The 27,907-nt window shown below is 34.0% G+C and overlaps 1 protein-coding gene across 1 annotated transcript in view; it reads right to left on the bottom strand.

Annotated features, from left to right (window-relative positions):
• Positions 1-494: 494 nt before the first annotated feature.
• FAM83B (family with sequence similarity 83 member B) overlaps positions 495-27,907 on the bottom strand; it is a 101,281-nt gene continuing 73,868 nt past the window's right edge. Inside the window, exons 3-5 of the mRNA XM_035295933.3 lie at positions 17,164-17,328; positions 16,389-16,513; positions 495-5,857 (exon numbers count right to left, since the gene is read on the bottom strand). Coding sequence (XP_035151824.2) covers positions 3,556-5,857; positions 16,389-16,513; positions 17,164-17,328 — 2,592 coding nt within the window. The 3' untranslated portion in view covers positions 495-3,555. The remainder of the gene's footprint in view (positions 5,858-16,388; positions 16,514-17,163; positions 17,329-27,907) is intronic.

Here is a 27,907-nt window from a genome sequence, read left to right as displayed (position 1 = left end):
AGACCAGCCTGGCCAACATGGTGAAACCTAATCTCTACTAAAAATACAAAAATCAGCTGGGTGTGGTGGCAGGTGCCTGTAATTCCAGCTACTCAGGAGACTGAGGCAGGAGAATTCTTTGAAGCGGGGAGGCAGAGGTTGCAGTGAGGTAAGATCATGCCACTACACTCTAGCTTGGTGACAGGGTGAGATTTTGTCTCAAAAAAAAAGTAAAAATTATTTAATGTAACCACTGTTATAGTAATAATAAAGAGAATGTGTGTATGTATTTTGCTTAAGGGAAAAGAATTGGCACTGAATTTCAAATATGAATAAATTCATATATGAAATTGCTAATCAAAACAATGTTTTACAGATAATTTCAAAGTTCATGGAGAAATATTTAAAAATATGTACACATCTAAATTCCTGATCAGAATAACTAAGTGAAAGACTGAGCTTGAATGCAGAAATGTAAACTATAAAGATTTAAAAAAACAACAGCTTACAATATATTGATGTTTGTACAAAATTATTTATTTATTGATCTAAAAACAAAAGTTAATTTGGAAGAACATTTCTTTATAACATTGTTCATATATAAAACTTTGAGCTACTCAGGAAGCTTGAGTCCAGGAGTTGGAGTCCAGATTGGGCATACTAGTGAGAACCCATCTCTTAAAAAAGAAAAGTTAACAAGTTGACTCTTTAGTTTATCATTTTATCCTTTTTGTTTTAAATATTCTAAAATCCAGAATCTACCTGAATATCATAAAGTTATTAAAAATAAAAACAGCATCGTACATGTCACACCTATAGTCAATGTAAAAGGACAATTCTACTTTGCATCCCTTAGCCACAGGCACACTAAGAAATCAACAGATATTCACAGAACACAGAAATATTTGTGGAATGACAGTTGAACAGGTGGATCTTGAGTAAAGCTGAATTCAGCCAGAATTAAATTTTTGGCATTATTTATCTAGATGACACTAGACATCTTGAGTAAAAAAGGTATTTGCTTCCACAAGTGTAGACTGACAACATATACCCATACCTCAACACCATGTCAGAATTATGGTTATTCCCAAACTTTTAACAGAGGTAAAGCGGCGTATTCGGGATACAAGTCACTTACACTATTCTCTAGCTGTCTGCCAAGAACTACTTTGAAATTTTACCCATTTGCCTTGTGTTTCTGCTTACAAACCAATGTACAGAACTATGTAGAGAGTAAAACTACCAAACTTTAATATCAAAGTACGTCAAAGTGACATTATCAGTCCCCTAATGTTAATATGGGGAGAAAGCATGTGGCTTAAGACAGAAAGTATATGGCTTAAAACTATTTCATCCACAAACTGTGATGGTGTCTGTTTAAAACTTAAACAGTAGCTATAAATTTTTTGAAGTATTATATTTTTGCTTAGTCTTATCCCTGGAAAGTTTCTTGGCCACAGAGCCTTTGGTAAGTTATGTACATATTCTGAAATATAGGTATTTTTGAAAAAAAAAAACAAGAAAAACAATTTTTTTAAAAGGCAGAGAAAAATAAATCTGCTATGCAAAAGCCTAAGTTACCTGTCATGGGTTGATGAAATAAAGCATTCTGTACTCTTCAAATACACTTATGAGGAAGAGCTCAGGAACTATTTAGAAGGATGTTTCCATAAGCTATCTATATTTCCTGAAATTAAGAAAATTTCTGCACAAAAAGGCAACAGGTTTTTGGTTGTAATCAAACATGATTACACTTCTAGTCTTTATATAATTTCAGTTTTAAAGTTACATTGCACTAAATTTCAGAGCCTTCCATTTCAGAACTGACTAATGGCTCATTATCCTAAATCCCCATCCAATATTAACAGAGAATGGGTAATAACAAAGTCAGTCTAGTTTGGTTAACTGTGGGTTCTGGGCTCTGTTAGGCTTTCTTTTCCTGTCATATTTTCTTCTCTTTTTTTTCATGGTTTCCAAACACTATGGAAAATTACTTTAATTACATAGATATTTTAATGCCATTATTTTAATTATTTCAATGAGACATATTAAAATTTGTATCAATCTTGCATTTTTAAAACAACAGTATACTGCTTCACACAGCAACTTAGAATATATTAAGTAATATATTTAAAGTGATGTAAAAACACTTCACACTTCTCACAGGATATATTGCTTCTTGAATTCTGTTCTTTGCGAATGAAGCAAAGTCAAGTTAAAGTCTCTGGAACAGATATGGAGCTTACACTTCGTTACGGTAAGAAAAAGGGTATCTTATAATCTGAAATCATCCTTAAATCATGGCAGAACTAGGCTAGTACAACTTCTCATTTTCCCAATTATATTCTTATGAAAACACTATGCAGTCATATTGTAAGTGGCACAACTTAAAGAAGAGCAAGACATGTGATCCCAGCACTCTGGGAGGCTGAGGCGGGCAGATCATGAAGGTGAGAGTTTGAGACCATCTGACCAACATGGTGAAACCCCGTCTCTACTAAAAATACAAAATTAGCTGGGTGTGGTGACACCACGCCTGCCTGTAATGCCAGTTACTCAGAAAGCTGAGGCAGGAGAATTGATTGAACCCAAGAGGCAGAGGTTGCAGTGAGCTGAGATCATGCTAGTGCACTCCAGCCTGGGCAATACAGTGAGATTCCATTTCAAAAAAAAAAAAAAAATCAAGAATTTTCAAAAGCAAGACCCCTTAGCATTGTCACGGCAATCTAAAAAATTAAAGGCAGAATTTTACATTTCTAAAAGCTTTTATAGAATAAAGAAAGGAGGGGTAATCATTCAGGTTTTCTAAATTCCTACTGATTTGTTATCAGTAGGTATATGGATTTAACCCATAATGTGAAGTAAGGAATGACTATAAAAAAATCAGCAGCCTAAGGATGGCAGGAGTACAGCTCCCTGCATCCAGAGAAGAAAGAAGCACATCCCAGACAGTTTCAAAGGCTTAGGAAAATAAATTTCTATGAATGTCATTACACTACATGAGGATGATATTTTGCAAACACTTCAGGCAAAATTTGAAAAAAAAAGTTCAAATGGAACTGCTGTTGCCCAAATATCTGTACAATGTTCCACAGAAAAATTAATACTAACAAACTATAACAAGTTATCCTAGAGAATTTAAAGTTAATTTTAAAAAAGCCTTAGTCCCATTTGCTTATATTTTTGAAGATATGAAAACACTATAAAGACATGTTATAAAGGATTACTGAGGGTAGTATGACCTTTTTAAAAGGAAATGGTTAAAATCCATATACCATACATCATCCACAAAAGTCTCTAAGTGAGACTTAAGATCTTCAGTCTAAAGAAAATGATTTAAATATATCTGATATTTTTACCATTACCACTTACAAATTATGTGTTTACAGAGATATTCTATCTACAGCAGACCATAACTTTATCACACAGAAAAATAACTTTATATGGTACACTGGTGAACATATACATCATACCCATCATTCTGTTCTTAGGGAAATCTATTGGCATGTTACAAAGACTGTCCACAATTTTCTTTGGACAAATATTTATAGCCTCATTCATTTTGCATTTTAATAGCTATTTATTTTTGTGTATAAAGTTTCCAAACTTTTGCATAAATCCTCGAAACTTGTTCTCATTCGGTTGATATGAGTGATAAACGCCAGTGTTGTAATTAAGCATTGGACTAGACCTGCCATAACTGTTGCCCATAGTCGCAGATTTCATTTCTGGGCGATGTATACTAGTATTTGGCATGTTGCTTGCTGGTTGAATAGAGCTCTCAATCTTACAAAATGGCTCAAAACGACTGTAAACACGCCGGTCAGTTGAATGAGTTCGTAGAAGTTCATTGGGTGTTGGCCTTGGAGAAGAAGTTGGTCTTCTCTCATGAGTAACAACAGCATTAATCTCTCTTGAATCTCGGTATTGGATCTGTTCAGTGTTAAATCTTGGGGCAGAGGCATGTCCTGCCCTTTCCAAGAACTTGCTTTCAACTGGGCCTGGAGAAGGTGTTCTTTTATTTTCATCTGATGGAGCATTTATCCCTTGAGATGGGCTAACTGTGACATCTTCCTTACTTTTGTGGATGCTGCCTTGAGAGTTGGATGAGGAAGAATGCTTTCTTCTAGGAGATGAATCAACTTTTGTATCTGATTTCTTTGGTTTTTGATTTTCTTCACCCTCAGAAACTAACGTGTCAGAGCTACTACACAATCTATAAAAGGCAGGCGCTTTATTTTTGGATAGATTTTCTTTCTTATCTGGGGTGAGGCTAAGTAATGACCTTAACTTCTGAGACCCCTTTTTCAAAAAACTTGGGGAACCCTTAACTTCCTTCTTTGAAGCGAGTTCTTTGTTGGATTCCTCTTTATTCATGTCAAGTAAAGCAGCAATGGAAATTGATTTGGTAGTGGTGCTGCTTGGAGGGTTTCTCTTGGTAACTTCCTCCTCATCCTCCTCCATATTATGAGTCATATTGTGCATACTTTTACAGCTTTTCAGTAAATCTTCTTTGGGCTTTTCTGGTTGTCTAACTCGATTCCTGGTAAGTGTACTATATGCACAATACTTACTATTTCCAGGATCTAAGTTGGCTTTTGAGTTGTCAAATAATGGGAAACTTCGCCTTTTAAGCAGATTCTCATTCTGTTGATTCTTTAGATTTTCTGTCTGCTTATTTACACACAAGGTTGTATATATATAGTTATTTGATTCAGTATGGCCATTTGTAGTTTCGTTTAAGGCTATTGAGTGGTTTTCAGGAACCTGCAAGGTGTGCATTTTTGGTGCCTCTGACTGCGAAGGGAGCTTTGGAGTTGATTCTGGCAAGGGTTTGTCTGTCAAGTGCTGTACATGTGTAGGGGTGTCTGGGACCTCTTTAGGTGTCTCACTTCCCTGAGAACCAATGATAGTTGAATTTGAGGAGCCAGTTGTACAACTGTTAACTTCCTTTTGCTCAGGTAAAGTGGGTTTAAATACTAAAGAGGAACGAAGCCGAGAATGAGTATAAAGGGCATTGGCCTTTAAATTCTCAGGACTATCATAGCCCTCAAATTGGTCACCTAAAGCTGATCCATTTGAGTCCGGTGTAGCTTCTGAATGATCATTTAGGTAGGATTCAATTCTCCGGTTACGTAGGAATGACTTTGTGGTATGTTCAAGGGTTGGCATTCGTTGTTGCAAAAAGCGGGTATAATTATCTGTCCCATTAAAAGACCTCCGAACATTTGAATTTCTGTCTGCAAGAGTAGTTGTTTTTCTCTGTGCAAGCCGATTGGCAAAACTCTGGGCGGGTGTGTTGTGGTGACGGACATAGCCTTCCCGTGATGAGGATGCCACACTGAGACTATCAGAAGGTCTTTTCCAATTACCAGGTGGATTATTGGATCTATTCAGAGCCCTATTAAGTAGGAGGTATGGCACTGTTTCTGGCTGTTCCCCAGCATAACTATGCCTTTTCCAGTTTTCATTGATCTGACTGGGTTGAAATTGACGTATTGCATTTGGACCACTGAAGTTTGGAACAAAATGAGGTTTGTATCCGTGATTTCTTATATTATATTTGTCATGCTCATTTAAAGTATATATCCCTCTGTTTTTGAAGTAACTAGAATCTAGTTTATGAATCTGGTCTTGTCTACCAAAAAGGTTTCTTTGGCTGGAAACAGATGCTAATGAAGAAATTGAATGCTGGTAAGTGCCATTTTCCCAGAGGGTTTTGCCATGCTTCACCCTTGCTGATTCTTCCTGAGCAAATGAACTGGGGACAGAGGATCTGGCATAAAGAGTTCTAAATTCTTCATCAAAAGACTCAACAAGTTGTCCTGTGATAATCTGAACCATGCTGAGGTGAGCTTTCTCAAATAACCACATATAGCTGGGGGTAAAAAAAAAAAAAAGGAAAAATTTTAATCATTTATGTTACAAGATTAATAAAAACATACAGTTCTACTAAAAAGTATCACTTAATGACTGCAAAATATGTTTTTGTATGGTTTTTTGGCTATCACTATTTAGAATATTTTCCATCATTCCATGCTTATAATACATGTCTTCCGTCCTCATATTCATATTTTAAATAACAGTGCAACTCAGATTATAGCTTTGAATCCACTACTTTCCAGAAGTCCAAAGAAAAACTTGCTGTGCATTTTCAAAAGCAATCTGCAGATTTAATGCAATTCCCATCAAAATACCATCATCATTTTTAACAGAACAAGAAGAAACAATCCTAAAATTCATATGAAACCAAAAAAGAACCCATATAGCCAAAGCAAAACCAAGCAAAAAGAACAAATCTACAGGCATTACATTACCTGACTTCAAATTACACTACAAGGCTATGGCTACCAAAACAGCATGGTACTGGTGTAATAATAGGCACATACATCAAAGATACAGAATAGAGAAACCATAAATAAAGCCAAATCTACAGCAACTGATCTTCAGCAAAGCAAACAAAAACAAAAAGTGGGGAAAGAACACCCTATTCAACAAATGGTACTGAAATAATTAGTAAGCTACATGTAAAAGAATGAAACTGGATCCTCATTTCTTACCTTAAGCAAAAATCAACTCAAGAAAATATTCACCAACTCTGCATCCAACAAAGGATTAATATCCAGAATCTACAACCTACTTAAATCAGCAAGAAAAAAATAAATAATCCCATCAAAAGTGGGCAAAAGACATGAATAGACAATTTTCAAAAGAAAATATACAAGTGACCAACAAAAATACAAAACAAAATGCTAAACATCACTAATTATATGGGAAATGCAAATTAAAAATGAGGTACCACCTTACTTCTGCGAGAATGGCCTTAATTAAAACATCAAAAACTAGTAGACATTGGCATGCATGTGGTGAAAAGTGAACACTTTTACACTCCTGGTAGGAATGTAAACTAGTACAACCACTATGGAAAACAGGGAGAAGATTTCTTGAAGAACTAAATGTAGGACTACCATTCAATATGGCAATCCCACTATTGGGTATCCACCCAGAGGAAAGTAAGTCATTTTATGAAAAACACTTGCACATGCATGGTTATAGCAGCACAATTTGAAATAGCAAAAATATGGAACCAGCATTAATGCTCATCAACCAATAAGTGGATAAAGAAAATGTGGCATGTATATACCATAGAATACTACTCGATCATAAAAAAAGAACAAAATAATGGCATTTGCAGCAATCTGAATGGAATTGGAGACCATTAGTCTAAGTGAAGTAGCCAGAATGAAAAACCAAATATTTATGTTCTCACTTACAAGTGAGAGTTAAGATATGAAGATGCAAAGGCATCAGAATGACATAATGACCTTCAGGGATAAGAGGGAGAGGGTAGGAGAGGGGTGAGGGGTAAAAGACTATGTATTGTGTAGAGTGTGCTTGGGTAATGGGTGCACCAAAATTTCAGAAAACACCACTAAAGAACTTATCCATGCAACCAAAAACCAACTGTTCCCAAAACACTAATGAAATAAATAAGTAGAACATTAAAAGAAAGATAGGAAACTTGCTGTGTATTTTGCATCTGTGTTGAAATTTTATGGCATAAAAATTGATATTATATTTCATATATACCATGGTGGCAGAATATAGTAAAGCTAGTATTGGAGAAAAAATTTGAGAGGCCTGGCTTCTGCTGTGTTGTAGCCACACGAGCTTGGGCTTCACTTTCCTCATGTGGAACGCAAGGATATGGACAGAATAGTAGCTGCAATGCTTTATAGCTCTAACATGGTACAATGTAAGATACAGCTATGCTAATGCATATATTTTAAGAGTCTGTAAGTTTTCAGACTGTTATCTCTGTGGCTTACTGAATAAGTGCAATTTAGGATGCCAAGAGCTGTACACAGGATTTGTGGCCAGCTGCCTCAATCACTAAAGGACAGACTTCACTGTACTCACTTTATACAGTATGAGTAAATGTAGGCCTCAGAAACCATGTCAGTCAAAATGCCAATCAGGATCTTTTAATATAAAAATCTGTGATTGAGCTCAATGGTAAAGGTCTTCCCCTGAACAAAGACAGTATACAAAGACTGGGGGAGGTGACTGCTTATTTTTAAAATGTCTGAATACTAGCAAAAAATTACAAGGCATATGAAGAAGCAGGGAAACTCAGCCCAATCATAAGAAATAAAATAAAACTCCAGAAACTGACCCTAAAGAATCACAGATCTATGAGCTGCCTGATAAAATATTTAGAATAACTCATATAAAAATGCTCAATGAACTAAAAACAAAAACAACAATGCACACACACACAGACAAGTAAACAAAGTCAGGAAAATGATATATCAATGGAATGAAAATAACAAAAATAAACTATAAAATAGAACTAAAAGGAAATTCTGGAACTGAAAAATAAAATAACTGAATAATTCATTAGAAGGGTTCAACAGCAGACTTCATCAGGCAGAAGAAATAATGAATAAACCTGAAGACAGGTCTTTGAAATCACTAAGTCAGAGGAGCAAAATGAAAGAAAAAAGGAATGAAGAAAAGCAAAGATGTACTAAATAATTTATGGGACTACCAAGCAGATCAATATATGCATTATGAAAAGCTGAGAAAGAGGAGAGACAAAGAAGCGGGTAACTCATTTGAAGAAATAGTGGATAAAAACTTTCTGAGTCTGAGGAAAAAAACTGACATGTGAATTTTAAAGAACTCAAACTGGGATAAATCCAAAAAGAATTATACCAAGACACATTATAATCAGACCTGTTTAAAGTCAAAAACAGAGAGAAAATCTTAAAAGCATCAAAAAAAAGGTGATTTGTCACATACAAGGGAGCTTCCATTAGATTATCAGTGACTTTCTTAGCAGAAACTTTGCAGGCTATAATGGAGTAGGAAAATATAATCAAAGAGCTATAAGAAAAACACTGATAACACCAAGAATCCAGCAAAACTGTCCCTCAAAAGGAAGGAGAAATGAAGACTGTCCCAGATAAATGAAATCTGAGGAAGTTCATTACTAGTAGATCTACTCTAAACGAAATGCTAAAGTGGATCTTTTAAGTTCAAATAAAAGGATGGTAGAGAGCAACACAAAGCCTTATGAAAATATGATGTTCTCCAATAAAAGTCAATATGTAGACAAATGAAGTGACTTGCACTGTTGCAGATATGGTTTACAGAATTTAAATGTGAAAGATTGAAAAAATAACTTTAAATTTGTGCTTATTGGTGAATAATATATGTGACAACAATTATGTAAAGTGAGGAACAGAGCTATAAAGGAGTGGAGTTCTCATGTGATTGAAGTTATCAGTTTAAAACAGAATGCTGTAGCTTTAAAATGTTTTATGTAATTCCAGTGACTACTGAAAAGAACATATCTTTAGTACATACACAAAAGGAAATGAGAAGATAACCAAAGCATATGTGTGAAAAAAATAAACAAAACACAAAAGACTATAGTAAAGAGGGAAAGAAGAACAAAGAAGTTATAAGATATATAGAAAAAAAATGAAAATAGTAAATCCTTCTCTATCAGTAATTAGTTAAAAGGTACATGGATTAAATTACCTCACTGGAAGACATAAATTGAATGAATTAAAGAAAACAGCATCCAAATATATGCAATCTTCCAGAGACTCACCTTTAAACTAAGGATACACATAAGCTAAAAGAGGATAAAGAAAGAAATAACATTTTTAAATTAAAATAAAATAATTCAATTTTAATTTAAAAAAAGAACTTACAAGAGATAAAGAAGATTATATAACAAAAAAGGGGTAAGTTCATCAAGAAGATATACCAATTTTAAGTATCTGTACGGCAAACCTCAGAGCTCCTAAAATACAAAGAAAACTTTAACAGAATGGAAGGGGAAAACAGACAGCAACACAGTATTAGTAAGAGACTTTAATGCTCACTTTCAATAATGAATATAATGTCATACAAGATCGAAAGGAACACAGACAACTTGAACAAGAGTACAGACCAACAGCAGGTAACAGACACAAACAGAACACTTGACAAAGGCAGAATTTACATTCTTCTCAAGTACACATGGTACATCCTCCAAGATAGACCATATGTTAGGCAAAACAAACCTCAACAAATTAAAGATTTAAATCACACAAAGTATCTTATCTGACTGCAATGGAACAAAACTAGCAATCAATGATACAAGGAAAACTGGAAAATTCACAGATATGTGGAAAGTAAACAACACAGTTTTAAATTGCCAATGCGTAAAAGAAGTCACAAAGGAAATTAGAAAATACCTTGAGACAAATGAACATAAAAAACACGAGATATCAAAATTTATGCGATGTAGCAAAAGCACTAAGAGGGAAGTTTATAGCTATAAATACATATATTAAAAAAGCTAAAAGATCTCTCCTGACTTAATAATTACCTAGTCTACACATGTAATAAAATATGACCTATACCTTATGAATATTTACAAATATTTGTATTAATAAAACATTTTTTTTAAAAGCTAAAAGATCTCATGCAAAACCTAACTTTATACCTCAAGAAACTGGAAAAAAGAAAAACAAACTAATAGGGAAAAAAGAGAAATCCCGAAAGGTTCAGGAAAGAAAAAAATGGCTACATGAAAAGAATGTGACTAATAGTAATTGTTGAAACCTCTCAGCAGCAACTTTGACTATGGGATACCTTACCAATTCGGAAGAAAAATGGTTCAACTTAGAGTTCCATCCCACGTTAAGCCATAAATGACCTAGAATTAAAAATTTTTGAACTTAAAAGTTCTTGAGCAATCTTGGGAGAAAAATGAAGACTTGTAAACAAAAGCGAGGAAAATGGGATTTAAGAAATCATGGATCAAATCACTGAGAAATATGGGAAATACCAGGCCCCCAGGTGTGCTTCCAATTTAAGGACCTGCTAGTTCAGATGGGATGTCACAGATGGTTGGCAGTAACTGAACATTTGGGAAAGTCATTCATTTGCTGCAAAATCTGTGTGGTCAACTGAAGAAAAAAGTAGCAACAGACAAATAGAAAACAAGATTTTTTTCTGGGTGTTCTATATAAACGGCAATTTTATCTACAAATCATCACACTTTTTTATCCATGTTCCATAACTTATTTTCATTTTCATTTATTTTCACTGGCTAGGTTTTATACAAATACTTGAACAGAAGGTACAATCAAAATTCTATGTGTATCATATGTATCTTTTTCTGGTTTTGGCAAAAAATACTTAAATATATTCTTCATATTTACAAAGCTTGTTGTTTTATTCATCCTGTCTTTCTCATATTGAAGCAGTTTTTTAATATTTCTATTTTCTAACAGATGCTATCAATTGTTATAACATTTTAATTACTTTTGTATCAGTTGGATTAATGCATGTTTTCCTTATATAAAGTTTTATAAACTACTTTTATTTGGTAAAAAGAATAGAAAATAAAGACAATGAATGAAAACAAAATGGCCATTATTAACTTTGTTATAAAAACAACAACAACAACATACATCACTCTTTGGTTCATCAGTGATCCATTATGACAGTTTCAACAATGTAGGCCCGGACTTCTCATTTAACCAAAAATTATGACAGAACTATATTGGAAGAATGGGGACTAGAAGAAATAATAGGTAGGAAATACAATTCTCCAAATATTGAAAGCCAAGATAATATGTGAAATTGGTAAATCAAAAAAGAATAGTATAATCATGTTACTTAAGGGATTAAATAAGTATCAGAAGAACTAACAGAACTGACAGCTGCATCTGGAGATCAAGACCAGAGGTGGCTAGAGATGGAAAACAAAAACCACTGTTTTGTACTGTACATATTTTAATAATATTTGATATTTTGAGAAATATGTGCAAATATTTTCATGGATAAAATAATTATCTACTCCCAGATCAACTAAACACACACTGTCAGACATTAGTCATGGAGTTGACTTAAAAATTCTAAGTTCCTGGCTGGGGGTTTACAGTCCATCGAGTTTAAATAGTAACAGTATGCTGGTTGCAGCATGGACCTAATGATGATGATCTTTATGTATTGTTAAAAATGGAACCTGATTACTGTAGCCTTGTAGTATAGTTTGAAGTCAGGTAATGTGATGCCTCCAGCGTTGTTCTTTTTGCTTAGGATTGTTTTGGGTATATGGGCTCTTTTTGGTTTCATATGAAATTTAAGGTGGTTTTTTTTCAATTCTATGAAGAAAGTCAATGGTAGCTTTATGGGGATAGCATTGAATCTATAAATTACTTTGGGCAGTATGGCCATTTTCACGATATTGATTCTTCCTAACCATTGAGCATGAAATATATTTCCATCTGTTTGTGTCCTCCCTTATTTCCTTGAGGAGTGATTTGAAGTTCTCCTTGAAGAGATCCTTCTCATCCCTTGTTAGTTGTATTTCTGGGTATTTCATTCTCTTTGTAGCAATTGTGAATGAGTGTTCACTCATGATGTGGCTCTCTGTCTGTTATTGGTGTACAGGAATGCTTATTTTTGCACATTGATTTTGTATCCTGAGACTTTGATGACGTTGCCTATCAGCTTAAGGAGATTCTGGGCTGAGACCACGGGGTCTTCTAAATAAACAATCATGTTGTCTAAAAATGGAGACAGTTTGACTTCTTCTTTTCCTAATTAAATTCCTTCATTTCTTTTACTTGCATAATTGCCCTGGCCAGAACTTCCAATACTATGTTGAGTAGGAGTGGTGAGAGATGGCATCCTTGTTTTGTGCCTGTTTTCAAAGGGAATGCTTCCAGTTTTTGCCCATTCAGTATGATGTTGGCTATGGGTCTGTCATAAATAGATCCTATTATTTTGAGATACATTCCATTGATAGCTAGCTTATTGATAATTTTTACCATAAAGGCTGTTGAATTTTGTCGAAGGCCTTCTCTGCATCTACTGAGATCATCATGGGGTTTTTGTCTTTGTTTCTGTTTATGTGATGGATTACACTTATTGGTTTGTGTATGTTGAAACAGCCTTGCATCCCAGGGAGGGAGCTGACTTCACTGTGATGGATAAGTAATCAAAACAGCACAGTACTGGTACCAAAACAGAGATATATACCAATGGAACAGAACAGAGGCCTCGGAAGTAATGCCACAGATCTACAACCATCTGATCTTTGACAAGTCTGACAAAAACAAGCAATGGGGAAAGGATTCCCTATTTAATAAATGGTGTTGGGAAAACTGGCTAGCCATATGTAGAAAGCTGAAACTGGATCTCTTCCTTACACCTTATACAAAATTAACTCCAGGTGGATTAAAGATTTAAACATAAGACCTAACAACATAAAAACCCTAGAAGAAAACCTAGGCAATACCATTCAGGACATAGGCGTTGGCAAGGACTTCATGACTAAAACACCAAAAACAATGGCAACAAAAGCCAAAATAGACAAATGAGATCTCATGAAACTAAAGAGCTTCTGCACAGCAAAAGAAACTATCAGTAGAGTGAACAGCAACCAAGAGAATGGGAAAAATGTTTGCAATCTCTTCATCTGACAAAGGGCTAACATCCAGAATCTACAAAAAACTTAAACAAATTTACTAGAGAAAAATAAACAACTCATCAAAAAGTGGGTGAAGGATATGAACAGACATTTCTCAAAAGAAGACGTTTATGCAGCCAACATATGAAAAAATGCTCATCGTCACTGGTCATTAGAGAAATGCAAATCAAAACCACATTGAGATACTATCTCATGCCAGTTAGAATGGTGATCATTGAAAAACCAGGAGACAACAGATGCTGGAGAGGATGTGAAGAAATAGGAACACTTTTAACCTGCTGGTGGTAGTGTAAATTAGTTCAACCATTGTGGAAGACAGTGTGGCAATTCCTCAAGGATCTAGAACCAGAAATACCTTTGGCCCAGCAATCCCATTACTGAGTATATACCCAAAGGATTATAAGTTATTCTATTATAAAAAAACACATGCACACATATGTTTATTGCAGCACTGTTCACAATAGCAAAGACTTGAAACCAACCCAAATGCCCATCAATGTTAGACTGGGTTAAAAAAATGTGGTACATATACACCATAGAATACTATGCAACTATAAAAAGGAATGAGTCCCTTTGCAGGAACATGGATAAGGCTGGAAACCACCGTTCTCAGCAAACTGACACAAGAACAGAAAACCAAATACTGCATGCTCTCACTCATAAGTGGGTGTTGAACAACATGGACACAGGGAGGGAAACATAACACACTGGGGCCTGTCAGGGGCTGGGGGACTAGGGGAGGGATAGCAGGGGCTGGGGGCAGAAGGGAGGGATAGCATTAGGAGAAATATCTAATATAGATGATGGGGTGATGGATGCAGCAAACCACCAAGGCATGTGTATTCCTATGTAACAAACCTGCATGTTCTGTACATGTATCCCAGAACTTAAAGTATAATAAAAAAGAAATGGAACCTGAGAGCTGCCAACTTCAGTCAACTTGTCTTTTGAAAGTAAATTTTATCAACCTCATGAGATTAGAAATTTAAAAACCTAAAAAATTATCTCTGTTTGATTTAGAGACAATGCTTTACTAAACATTCATCAATGTTAGTTATCATGTTATGAAAAAACTCCTCATGTTTTCCTGATAAAATCATCATCAAGATGAGTGAGCTGTCACACAATGTATAACTGTGTGGTAAATATAGATTCTGGGCCTCTCCAGGAATGGTAGGAGTTTAGACTCCAATGACATCCCATGGCAAAGAAAACGGAATTAAAGAAGGCATTTTCAACTTGCCTATGAGGAAAACAATGGCAATATTAGAATATGAGGGAAAAAGGCTGTTTTTAAACCAAAAAGAAATTCACATTTAACCAAACTAGTTCATAGCTAGTCTACCACATCCTGTTCAAATATCGTTAGCAATAGGAAGGGTCCATGATAATGTCACAGAAATAATAAAAAGGGCAATGATTGACAACCAGGCACTATTTAAAAATATATGCTTAAACTGAATTTGAGATAACAAAGAGAATAGAGTGTTAGTTAAGAGTTGTGATGAATTTTTATAATCCATGGTCCTGGGAATTCCATTAATTCTGCCTCTTAAATTCTGCCTCTGGATTCTGACACAAACAGAAAGACACAGACATATAATTTTTTTTTTTTTGGTCACTGCTGTTGTTTGATTTTCCCCCACATTAAACAAAGGTAGCTCAGCTACAGTCATTGCAACACTAGCACTTATTAATATTTAGTGACAGCAAAACAAAGTTGAGGTAAATTAACTGTTGAAGATAATCTTAAAAGTTAAATAACCATAATAGTATTAATTATGATGAGCTTAAATAACAATCATTCTATAAGTCAGGTGAACTCTCAACTTTAATTAAAAGTTGAATGAAAAACTCTCTAAAACCAAGTGAGTCTGGATAAATATATTCACATACAATGAGTCTTTAAAAGGACTTACTAATTTTAAGCACTAGTTGTATTTTCTGCTCATATTTTCACGTGGAACTCCAAACAGCATATTTTTAAAAAAGGGGCCAGAGATTAAAGAGAAAGTTGGCAGAAAGTAACAGATCAAGTCCAAAAATAATAGTTTACATAAGAGGTTTGGGATGCATTAACTCATCTAATCCCCACAGCAATGACATGAGGCAGATTCTACGATTCTCCTCATTTTATAGCTGAACAAACGAAAGTACAACCAAATAAAGTAACCTGCCCAAGGCCACCATTTCAATGTGTTAGCTCCTTTTCATGGACTTTGTAATTAAGACAGGAGACAAATATTTTTCCTTACACAGTCATGTTTACATCCACAGCTCTTCTGGATTCTTCCCTTGGTCTTTAATAATGAAGCTACCCTGCCTACATTACCTAGCAGTTCATGAGTGTTTGATATGCTTTTGTTTGCCTGTTTATGAAGCATCACTATGTATCTCGTTCAGGACTGAAGCCAGGGATTTACTTTTAAGAGAAGATTAGGGCAGCGCTTACAGTCTCAAGCTAGCCTCACCTAGACTGGGCAGCCAGTTCTGCTTTGATCAAATTCTTAAGAATACAAAATAAGAAAAATCCAATACCACTATTTAAAGTGGTAAATAGCTTCTGTTTTTACAAACGACTGTAACTAAATCCATACTATGTAATGTTTCCATAAGGAGCAAAACCACTTTTGGTACCATAGATCTGTAGGGAAGCTTAGATATTAGTCAATGTCTTCATTTTCTGGATGAAGAACCTGAAGCTCAAGGAAGTTACATGATTTGCCTAAGATCTTGATGCTCTTTAGTGGCAGACCCGTTACTCAAGCCTAGGTCTCGAACCTCCCATGCAAGTGTTGTTGTTTTTTAATTTTTTAAGAAAGAGCTTAACAGATTATATTGAAATGTGAATCTAATAAATCATCTAAATGATTGATCATACTGAAGGGAAACATAATGATCTTACCTGTAAGAACCGTATATCACTTTCTGGCAGTCAACTAACAAAAATTTCTGTTCCATTTTTCCATGGAATTTTGCCCCCGTTTTAAAAAGATAATCTTGGCCTTTTACTGTTCGCACTCGAATATTCTAGAATTATATATAAATAAAAAGCAAAAATTATGGCTAGGAAAACAGTATTTTGAAAACCAAAATCCGTATCATGATAGAACCATAATGCAAAAAAAAATACTGAGATAATTAATACTCCCAAATAATAAATCCTTAAGAAAAGTAATCATTTAAAATATACATTTCAACATAGCTTAAATAGGAGATTTCACTTTATATTTACATAGAATGTCATCAAAAATCACTCAAGATCTGAGTATAACAAGCCCTTTTGGGTTATAATGCCTTGATGATAAATTAACTAAAGTTAAAATTAACCGTACTTTTAAAAAGTCAAATATAACAGAAAATACTATGCCAAAGAATTCTGATAAGTAATACATACTGAACCATAGAAGCACCTGAGTCATTGCTGTCAAAGCTGTGTATGCAAAACTGATGTATTAAATATCAATCAATAAAAGCACAATATAAAGCCCTCATGAAGATGTGCTTTCTGTCCATTCTGAAAAGTACAGGGGACCTTTCTGTGATCAGTCATTCCATAACCTTACATATGGATACTTTTTTCTTTTTAACTTTTATATTCATCTATCTTAACATGCCTTAAATTTGACTGAGTTGAAAATGACATACAAAATACTTGAGAAAAAACACATAATTCTTACCCTGAGACGCTGAACTGAACAACCTTGTTTCTCAGTCATATTTAGAAAATGATTAAAATTGGACTCATCAAGCAGAATGTATACAGATACTCCTCGAGTTGATGCCTCAACTATTTCTTTGAAAATGTCCACATCTGTAAATATATCCATCACTAAAGCAATGACCTGTCAAAGATAAAAATATGGAACAATTTTAGATCCTTAATAGAGAACTATTAAGAAATTGCTTACTTTCAGTAAAGGTCAGATAAAAGAAAACCATTAATTATAGAAATGTACATATATGTAATATATATGTACATACAAATATTCATTTCATTTTCTAAAATAGATAAAATCATATTAAAAATAAGCTAATAACTATATATAGTTTGTAACACTATGTCATTTTCATATTAGCTTTAATTTAAAGAAAATCTGCATTTTAGTAGGATTTTGAAAAATGGGTGAATCCAAATCATGGATTTCAAGACTGCCTATAAGGTAGACAAATGGGACAAGGTTGAAACCAGTGTTACAATTCTTCTTAAAAGACATTTCCAGGGGAAAGTAGAATTTTTTTGTACCAGTCATTAAGAATAAAGGTCTTCAGGAACTGAGACAGAGAAAAAAAAATCCTAGAAATAGCAATATACCTAGGAAAAGATGAAAGATGGAGAAAGAGTATAAGATGACTTGAAGACCAAAAAATTAAACATACAGTTGTTCCTCAGTTTACTGGGACAATGGTTCCAGGACCTCTGCATATACCAAAATCTGCACATACTCAAGTCCACAGTCAGCACTGAAGAACCCACGTATATGGACAGCAGCCCTCCATATATGTGACTTTCACCCTCCATAAATACTGGGATATTCTATCCATGTTTGAAGAAAAATCTGCATGTAAGTGGATTGAAGCAGTTCACACCCATGTTGTTTAACGGTCAACTGTACTTGCCTAAAATGAGTTTAGCAGATAAAATAAGCAAAAGAAAAAAGTGAATTGAAAACGGTATGTAATTGAGAAGGAAATGCCCTAAAGAGCAGGTCCCTAAGATATAGAGTCTGTGTCAATTGTTGAAATGAAAGTAAAATACCACTAGAAGAAGGGGAAAATCATTTAAGAAGGTGTCCCCCTTCTATGTGCCAGTCGTATTTATTGACCACCTACTATGGACCATGCAAGAAAAACAGAATCCTGCCCTTGTGAAGCTTATATTTTCTAGTGGGGGAAGACATAATAAGTAATAAGGATAATAAATAAGTCAATTATGTAGCAAGCTATAAGTTTTTTGGGGAAAAAATAGAGCAGAATAGAGGATCATAGGTTCCTGGAAATTCAGAAGGAAGGTCTTTTTGAGACAGTATCCTTTGAACAGAAGTAAAAGGAAATGACATTATCCACATTGTTATCTTCAAGAAGATTGTTGCAGGCAGAGGAAACCAGCAACTCTGCTCTGGCAATACAAAAAACAGAAAGGAGATAGCAGGAATGAAATGAGAATGAGACAATTATCACAGTGTCTTAACGGCATTAAAAGCCTTCAGTATTTTTTTTCTGAGTAAGACTGTAAGCTATTAAAAGGTTTTGAGTTGAAGTAATAAAGTGATCTGGTTATGGTTTGAAAGGCTTGTTCTGGCTACTGTGTTAAGAACAGGATTGTTAAAATGGTGTTAACAAGGATGAAAACAGGGAGGCCAGTTACAACTACTAGGGCAACTTAAGTGGGAGGTGATGATGTGCAGGACCAGGATGGTAGTGTCACTGAAAAAGAAAAATGGTCAGAAACTGGATATTTTTGAATCCAAAGATCTTGTGGATGGACTGAATATAAGATATGAGAGAAAAGGGAGAAAAAGTGAAGAAGACCAAGTATCAAGTGCTGGGACATTCCAAGTTAAGAAGAATGTTAAAATTAACATTCCAAGTTAATTTCTAGTAACAGAAAAACTACCAGCAAAGGAGACTGAGGAAATGAAGGACAGGTGGAATCCTGAACATCAATAAAGACAGTGCATTTGTAGGAAGGAGTGTGAACTCAAGAGGTTCTGATCCTACTGTTAGGCCAAGAATAGTTTTAGTGGAGAGGGAACAGCAAAAGCCTCAGTGGAAGGCTTAAGAGAGAATCAGGGCAGATACTAGATATAGCAGATATTGAAAACATTTTTCAGTAATTTGGCTACAATAGGAAGCAGAGAAATTGAGCAGTAGGTGGGGGAAAAGATAAATCAGAAGAAGTTGCACTTTTTTCTTTTTTAACTGACATTAAGCTGCATGTAATTAGCATGTACAACATGATGTTAGGATAGAGAACCAACCTAGGTACCCATCAACAGATGTGCAAGGAAAATGTGTGTGTGTGTTTGTGTGTGTATGTGTGTGTGTGTGTGTAAATCAATACTATTCAGCCATAAAAAGAATGCAATTATCCTATTTTACATTTGTTATGTAACAAACACCCCAATGGAGGACATTATTTTAAGAGAAATAAGGCAAACACAGAAAGACAAATACTGCATCTCACTCATAAGTAGAATCTAAAAACATTTTGTTTTAAGGTGACAGAAATAATGGTATGTCTTTATGCTAATAAAATGTTACATTCTAGTAAAATTAATAGTGCAAGAGAAGGTGGGAGGTAAGGTAGAGAAGAGGAGCATGTCTGGAGCAATGTCTTTTAGTAGGCAAAAGGTATAGAGTCTAGGGCAAACGTAAAATAATTATTTTTTTATTTTTTAATATATATAAGATATATGTATATATATATCACAGATATATATCTATTTATATATATCACTGATATATATATATGACAGTGATAAAATAAATACAGTGCAATGTAGTGCACTATATATATCACAGATATATTTATATATCACAGATTTATCTATTTGTATATATCACATATATATCTATTTATATATATCACTGATATATCTATTTTTATATATATCACAGAGTGATAAAACATAGTGCAACATAGTGCACTATATTTTATAGTGCAAACGTAAAATATATATTTATTTTACATATTTATTTTACTTTTGCACTAGACTCTGTGAGAGAGAGAGAGAGAGAGAGAGAGAGAGAGGGGGAGAAAGAGAGAGAGAGAGAGAGATCACAGAGAGTAAAGACCAGTAATTAACAGTCTATTATATGAAGCCAGAGGGGCAAGTATAAAGGTGGAGATGTTGGTGGGAAGACAGTGTGGCAGTGGTGCTATGGATGTTCTCTTCTGGGTTCTTTGATTTTTCTCAGTGTAGAGGGAAGCAAGGTCTTCAACTCAGAGTGAAGATTCCAGAAGACATTTCAAAGATCTGAGAAAAAGGGCACTATATAGTCGTCTAGGAGAGTCAAAAACAAAATAGACTAAGAAAATATAATATGGTTGCTGGTTAGCTTTAAGACTTAACAAGTCATAAATTTAATATGGGACTAGTCAATGTGGTTGTGAGTTATTCTTCAACCATGTTTAGTGGCATGGCTGTAGGAATGGAGTAGACAGAGAGTTTGCTTTAGTCATGGCAGTGGTTCTGCCATGAGTGTATAACACTGAAAGAGGGCAGGGAAATTGAAGGTGTATATAATGTGTAGTGACTGAAATGACTGATCATGGGCTTTAAGCTTGATATATAAAGAAAAGAAGATGTCATGAATGTGAGAGGCAGTGAAATGAGGGTAGGATAGATGAATTTTAGATCCTGCTGGCATTGAAGAACATTACCTATTAAAGGATTATTGCTTAAGATTTAATATATATCTCATCTTTAAAATATACATGTTAATACAGTTGCAGATGAAAACATCATACCTTATATTTACTTCCCATTATAATGGATGAAAAAAATTGTCAAGAATAATAATTGTTGAAGACAGTTGATTGTACATAAGGGCTCCATATACTATTCTACTTCTGAAACTTTTTTATAACATAAAGTTTTAAAAAATTAAAAAGATAAGAATATTTTTTTACTAGCAGATACTAGAGATGGTAGGCAACAAATAGAAACAGAGGTGGTAGTCATATGAACAGTGCTGAAAAGAGTGACAGAGACCAGGGAACAAAAACTGTAAAGAAATTAGAGGTAACGGATGACCTGAGAAAAGGCAAATGGTAATATACAGCATAACGTAATGGATACATTGTGAATATGTTAGAAGATGAGCAAAGTTATGGATAACACAGGAAATCATTTCTATTTACTCTAATTACAGTGTTCAAACAAAATACTGGGCCATGCTCAAATGCTATCTGTGATGACATTCTTCAAACTGCCTGTGAAACATACTCCTATCAGATTTTCTCTAGAAAGAACAATTTCAATCATTCCAGTAGCTTCCCACAATCTTTTTCTTATTTATAAATGATTTGAAGTGCCAGATGAAGGGAGAAACTAGTGATAACAATCATCCATGTTTGAGACTACTTTTCATAAAGTCAAAAACACAAGAAGTCTTAAAATCATACCCAAAATTATTAATTTAATGCATTAGCTATGCATTAATATGGGCATTAACATTTTTTGAGCCCATATTATACACTTATTTTACAAAATAACTTTTAAAAATATATGTCTGCTGCATTCTGGCACTAATTTTTTAACCAGAACTTTTTTTGAATACAGAAACAGTATTATAAAACATGGTATTCTTTAGTCAGCATATCTAAAAATTTATTTTTAATTTGCCAGATAGTCTCATGTAACACATTACTTTAGATAGACATTGGATGTGAACAAAAACACATTACTAGGATACATAAAGGGTTTTGCTTGCAAAAAATAATTGAAGTCACTCAGCCAATGGATGTTTCTGTCACACTAAAGGCAAAACAAATGACAGTCTTTCTTGCATGACAAATAATACTCTGGATCAGGATCCAGGAGACTAGATGACACATCTCTGACAAGCTTATCTGATGTCATCCAAGCCAGGTTGCTTTTCAGGGCTTCTGTGTCTTTGCACTCTCAGCTGATGTGTGAAAAAAAAAATTACTTGAAATCTACAGTAACTTTCAGCTATGCTGAAAAAGGCAAAACAAAATGTAGCTTTCTTTTTTTTTTTTTTTTTTTAATGGTGGGTTACATTCCTGGGAAAGAATAATAATTAGAAATGAGGTTCGCCAAACTTGATCTGAAATTATTACATGGTTGGTTAGTTATCAAAATTGTACTGTGTTGAACACATGGCCACAATCGCTGTATATAATTGGAGAAAAATTACACGCCTGATTAGCATAGGCTTTTCAAAATGTACATCAATCGATTATATTAATACAGAAACCAGTTACATTAATTGGTACTCATTAAACTACCATGACAGCATATGTATTAATTTTTTTCTTGCTTCTTCATTAATTCTTGTCATTAATTCACAATTCTTGTCACGAATTCGCAATTCTTGCATTATAATTTGAAGAGGTAAATAAAAAAATGCATTCATAAGAAACATGAGACTTAGAAAACTTTTAGAACGACATCCCAGGTCGTTAAGACTTGAGTAAAATTTCCCATCTTTTAGTATTAAAGATTTCCGAGATCATGACCCAGGGACATTCGTTTTCACTTATCTTTCTTACCATACTAAATTTTCCTGAAGTGGTCCATACCCCGGAAGTCACCAACAGTATATATTATATACACAGTCAATTAATATTTTGATAAGTTCATATGCATGAGGCAGTTTAAAACCATTCAAAAAAGGACATAATCAAGTGTTAAGTAATATAAACTGACTATATGTACATGGCTGTAAAGGTGGGTATACAGTAGAATGAACTAGACAATAGGGCTTCATGGATAAGCCATAAATAATGAGTAAAATTATTTTTAGCTATCCACAGAGAAAGGCTAGCATTGCTAAGATACAGAGACAAAGGTAAAAAAGATGAGAGTAATAATCTAACAAATGTTTACTGAATTAACATAAAGTTAAATACAAAGACCATTATGCTTACGAACATGAAATAAATTTTGTTACATAGGATTTATACAGATTATAAAAGATCTTGAAAATTTGCTTCATTATTACATTTGGTCTGGAGACCAAAAAAATGCTAGAAAAGAGAGCATCTATCAAAACAGTGTGTTGGAAAAATGTGTCTGAAAGTAATACGCATACTGAAAATATCTAAGTTCTACTGAGTCATACAATTGAGTGAGAACCTAAAGCCTTATGATTTTTATTGTAATTTAATAAATGCACCAAATAATCAAAAAGTGTGGTAAAACCCATTAATAAGAAAAATGACAATAAATGATAGATTTCATAGAAAACATTCATCACAGTGTTGACATTGAAAACTTGCATTTCCTTATAAATATGCTTCACTATCTTCAGTATTTTATGTTGAATCCTACATTGTTTGTCCCTTTGTAGTCTATTGCAATACAGAGCTATTAGCAATATGCTTTTGTATGATCTAGATACTTAACAAAATTTAAGTTTACCTTAGGTTAATGTTCTTTAATCACACAACTGTCATAATCACCCTCAGAATTGCATATTATATCTTTTATGTTTCATTTGAGGGGATTCAGACTTCCTTTGTAATTGCCTATAGACAGAGAGGAGGATTTATTTTTTTCAGCAGAAGAAAAACTAATAGAGAGTTCAAAGTTTAAAAAAAAATAGATTAGTAGAGCTCTATACTAACAGTATTTATAATAATATTGAACAGAACTGAAAAACTTTTAAGAATTAAATAACAGAAATAAAAGAAAATGATCACTTAAGGGCATATATTTCCAAGTCTGTAAACCCTGTCAAAAGCAATGTGCTAAATGATTTCAGAAAAAATAATGAGGTTGATATAAAGAAGTACCTTTGGCCCAAATCCTTCTATAGCCTAAATAAGAGTATGAATTCTGCATGAAATTTATATATAATATAATGTGTGCACTACAGTATTGCTTAGTAACTTACAGCTTTACATTATAGATATATTAATTTCTCAGATATTTAAGAATCTATCCTAATTGCTATATCTATATATGTACTGCTTTGGTCGGCCATAAATGAAGTGATTCTGGGAAAGTTACTGAAATGACTTTGAGTTTCACACACCTCTAAATATAATAAACAAATAAATCAGAGAATATCTTGCAAATACCAGGTTCCAAAATTCTGTGGTTTCAATAACCATTCATTCACTCCAGATTATCATGGATAAAATAATATAAATAGACATAGATTTAAAGTGATATCATAAAAGAGTATTAGAGTTTCATTTATATATACTAAAATATGGGAACTGAGTCACACTAGACATCTTGGCAGCTTGTTATTCAAAGTTGATTTATATATTAGGAGGGGGATACAAACACAACTTATCTATAGTCCTAATTGTAAATAATGAGATCTCACTAATTCTTTAGCAATTGGATTAAAAGGTACGTTGTACATAGCGTGCTTGGTGAAAGTGGGGAAAATATCTAGGGTATTCTAACAAAAGTCAGTTGGGAATGTCAGTGCATGTTTGGGTTCTTTCATGGCAACATTAATTTACAGAACGAATACTAGCATACTTACAGCAACTCAGAAGGGAATTTGCATACATCATTTTCCATGTTCTTTGCATTGTATCATAGACTTGAAAATACTTAATACCACAAAAAATAAATCATGTTTTTACCTTTGTCCAATTTAAGCAAATCTTTATATCAGCTCTGTGCAAGTAGGCATCTTTGCTTTTTAAAGTAACTTTTGCTCTAATAAGGAAATCTACAAGGAATTAGGAGGAAAAAGAAGAGTAGGCCTAAAAGACACTGCAAAAATGAGCTATAGTTTCTTTCACTGATTTCAACAATTCAATCATCTTTCATATTCTAAATTCCTCACTACTTCCTGAAAAGTTACTTTTTTTGAAACTTAGTCTGGTAAACGTCCCAAGCATAGGCCCTCAAAGCCAAGATGTCAGAGGATTGGGATGGAGTAATCAGTGGTGGGAAAAATAAGCTCAAGACCCCTCGGCCTCTCCTATATTAGAATAATCTAGCTCTGTGATCACACAAACGATGCACCTTATAAAGAATAAGAGGAAGCTCTGCTGAGAGTTACACCATTTTAGGGGATGCTGGCAGAGAGAGAGGAGGCAATGCCAAAGTAGATTTTGTTCAACCACAAAACAATTAAAATGCTCCTAACTTTGTGTACAATCCAAATCTCTGTACGTGAGAAGGATGTTGATATGGTTTGGCTGTGTACCCATCTAAATCTCATCTTGAATTGTAGTTCCATGATCCCCACATATGTTGTGGGAGGAACCTGGTGGGAAATAACTGAATCATGGGGGTGGTTACCTCCATACTGTTCTCGTGTGAATTAGTTCTCCCAAGAACTGATGGTTTCATAAGGGGCTTTCCCCCACTTCACTCTGTACTTCTCTTAGTTGCTGCCATGTGAAGGAGGATGTGTTTGGTTCCCCTTGTGCCATGATTGTTAAGTTTCCTCAGGCATCTCCAGTCCTGCGGAACTATGAGTCAATTAAACCTTTTTCCTTTATAAATTATCCAGTCTTGGGTATTTTTCCATGGCAGCGTGAGAATGGACTAATACAGATGTTCTTTAAAATAAAGATGTGTGCTGTGTTACTATAGAGATAGAAATCCTAGTGTTTTCTGACTTGCTGCTACTGAAGTACCAGGCCCAGTTTTAGTAAAATTCCGGCAATATTTGTGAAAATGTAAGGAGAAATATATGTATTTGAAAGTAATAATAGACTTTACTAGGAAACTATGAAGCATTCATAATTTTTTGAAGTGCATGGTTTAGTATTCTAATACTTCATTATCATAGAATCACTTCATTAGGAACAAATACCAAAATGTAATATTTATATATGACTTTTTTCCTTCATTCTCAATTTTATTATTAAAACAATAGCAAAGACCTGGAATCAACCCAAATGCCCATTGATAATAGACTGGATTGGAAAAATGTGGCACATATACACCATGGAATATTATGCAGCAATCAGAAATGATGAGTTCGTGTCGTTTGTAGGGACATGGATGAATCTGGAAAACATCATCCTCAGCAAACTTACACAAGAACAGAAAATGAAACACCGCATATTCTCACTCATAGGTGGGTGATGAAAAATGAGAACACATGGACACAGAAAGGGGAGTACTAAACACTGGGGTCTATTGGGGGGAAAAGGGGAGGGCCAGTGGGAGGGGGAGGTGGGGAGGGATAGCCTGGGGAGAAATGCCAAATGTGGGTGAAGGGGAGAAGAAAAGCAAAGCACACTGCCATGTGTGTACCTACGCAACTGTCTTGCATGCTCTGCTCATGTACCCCAAAACCTATAATCCAATAAAAAATTTAAAAATAAATAAATAAATAAATAAATAAATAAATAAAATTGTCAAACCTACAGAAGAGTTGAAGGAATAATACAAGTATCTATAACCCATCACCCGTATTTTTAAATGTTAAAATTTTGTCATATTGAATTTTACAGATATTTAGTAAGTGACACGGGATCAAAATTCAGAGTAAAAACTGGGATACATCTGATAGGGCTATATTCTTTAACAAGAGTTAGAGAGTTTGGGGTGGAATTTTTTAAGAGACCTTTTTAGTCATGCATTAAAAGTAATAAACATTTTTCTACTTAATTTCTTAATAGCTACTAATTTTTCATTTTTGCACTATAAATGTATACACAATAGGTCATTTTCACTGGTGGTACTTAAAAGAAAACTTATTACAGGGAAAATTAGTATTATAATAATTATTATTTTAGATTGTTAATTTGAACTAAGAAAGCCTGCTCAAAATTCTGACCAAGAAGGTAAAAATTCTGAACAAGAAGGCAAAAGGTACATCATTGTTATGTATTTTTAATTTTCTCTAGCTTTTTCATTTTCACTAATCATGAACACAAGCATACATTAAAATGAGAAATGATTAAATTATTAATTTAATTATGTAAAAAAGACATCGGGAAGAGAATATTTAAAAGTGAAAAATTAAAAATATCATTTTAGAGTTAAGTGAAAACTTTAGTTGTAAATAAAACCTCTGGGTTGGACGAAAACATGTTTGAACTTTCTAAACATGTGTTTTGTAATTATTGAGTTAATTAGATCTTTCCATAATTAACTATTCAGCTTGAGAGTATTTACTCTGCTATATCTAGTTTCTGAGGTAGTTATAACTGAAATATTTCAGGTATTCAATAAATTTTTGTTGGGATGCAGTATCTACATGGCACCTGTTCTTGAAGAGTATACAGTACTGAGACTCATTCATAGAACTATAAATCATTATAACATTTGCCATAAAAGATACATAATACAGTAGAACAAACTACTGTAAGAGAATAATTGCTTATGACTAAGAATTATGTATCATCAGTACCTAGAGCCTGCACTGAGTGAGGCATCCCTGTGGATCTTGTTTAATAAGTGAAATGAGACCACCTTCTAAAAATTAAATGTCAAAAAATGAAAGCACTGGCATTCAAAGTCCCTTAGCAGAGAGCAAGGTCTACAAGATGTAATAATAGCCAGATGAAAGATAGTAACATAACATATAAAAGTAGACATTTCAGTAGAAAAATGTGGAAGTTGGTTGGTAAGTCATGCAAATAAAGTAGAGTCACAGAGACAAATACTGCCCGTATTCATCTGTGTACTATCCAGAAGACAGGAGGAGTATCAAAAGGCATTAACTTGATCTTTCTATAATATTGGCTAGGTATATCTGTTTCAGTAATGGCATCTGAGCCAGATGCATTTTAAACATCCTATT

This window comes from Callithrix jacchus, chromosome 4 (assembly GCF_049354715.1).
Source record: "Callithrix jacchus isolate 240 chromosome 4, calJac240_pri, whole genome shotgun sequence".
In the NCBI taxonomy this organism is placed as follows: Eukaryota; Metazoa; Chordata; class Mammalia; order Primates; family Cebidae; genus Callithrix; species Callithrix jacchus.
The sequence above is the reverse complement of the archived record's forward strand: the minus strand, read 5'-3'. Positions and strand labels throughout refer to the sequence as shown.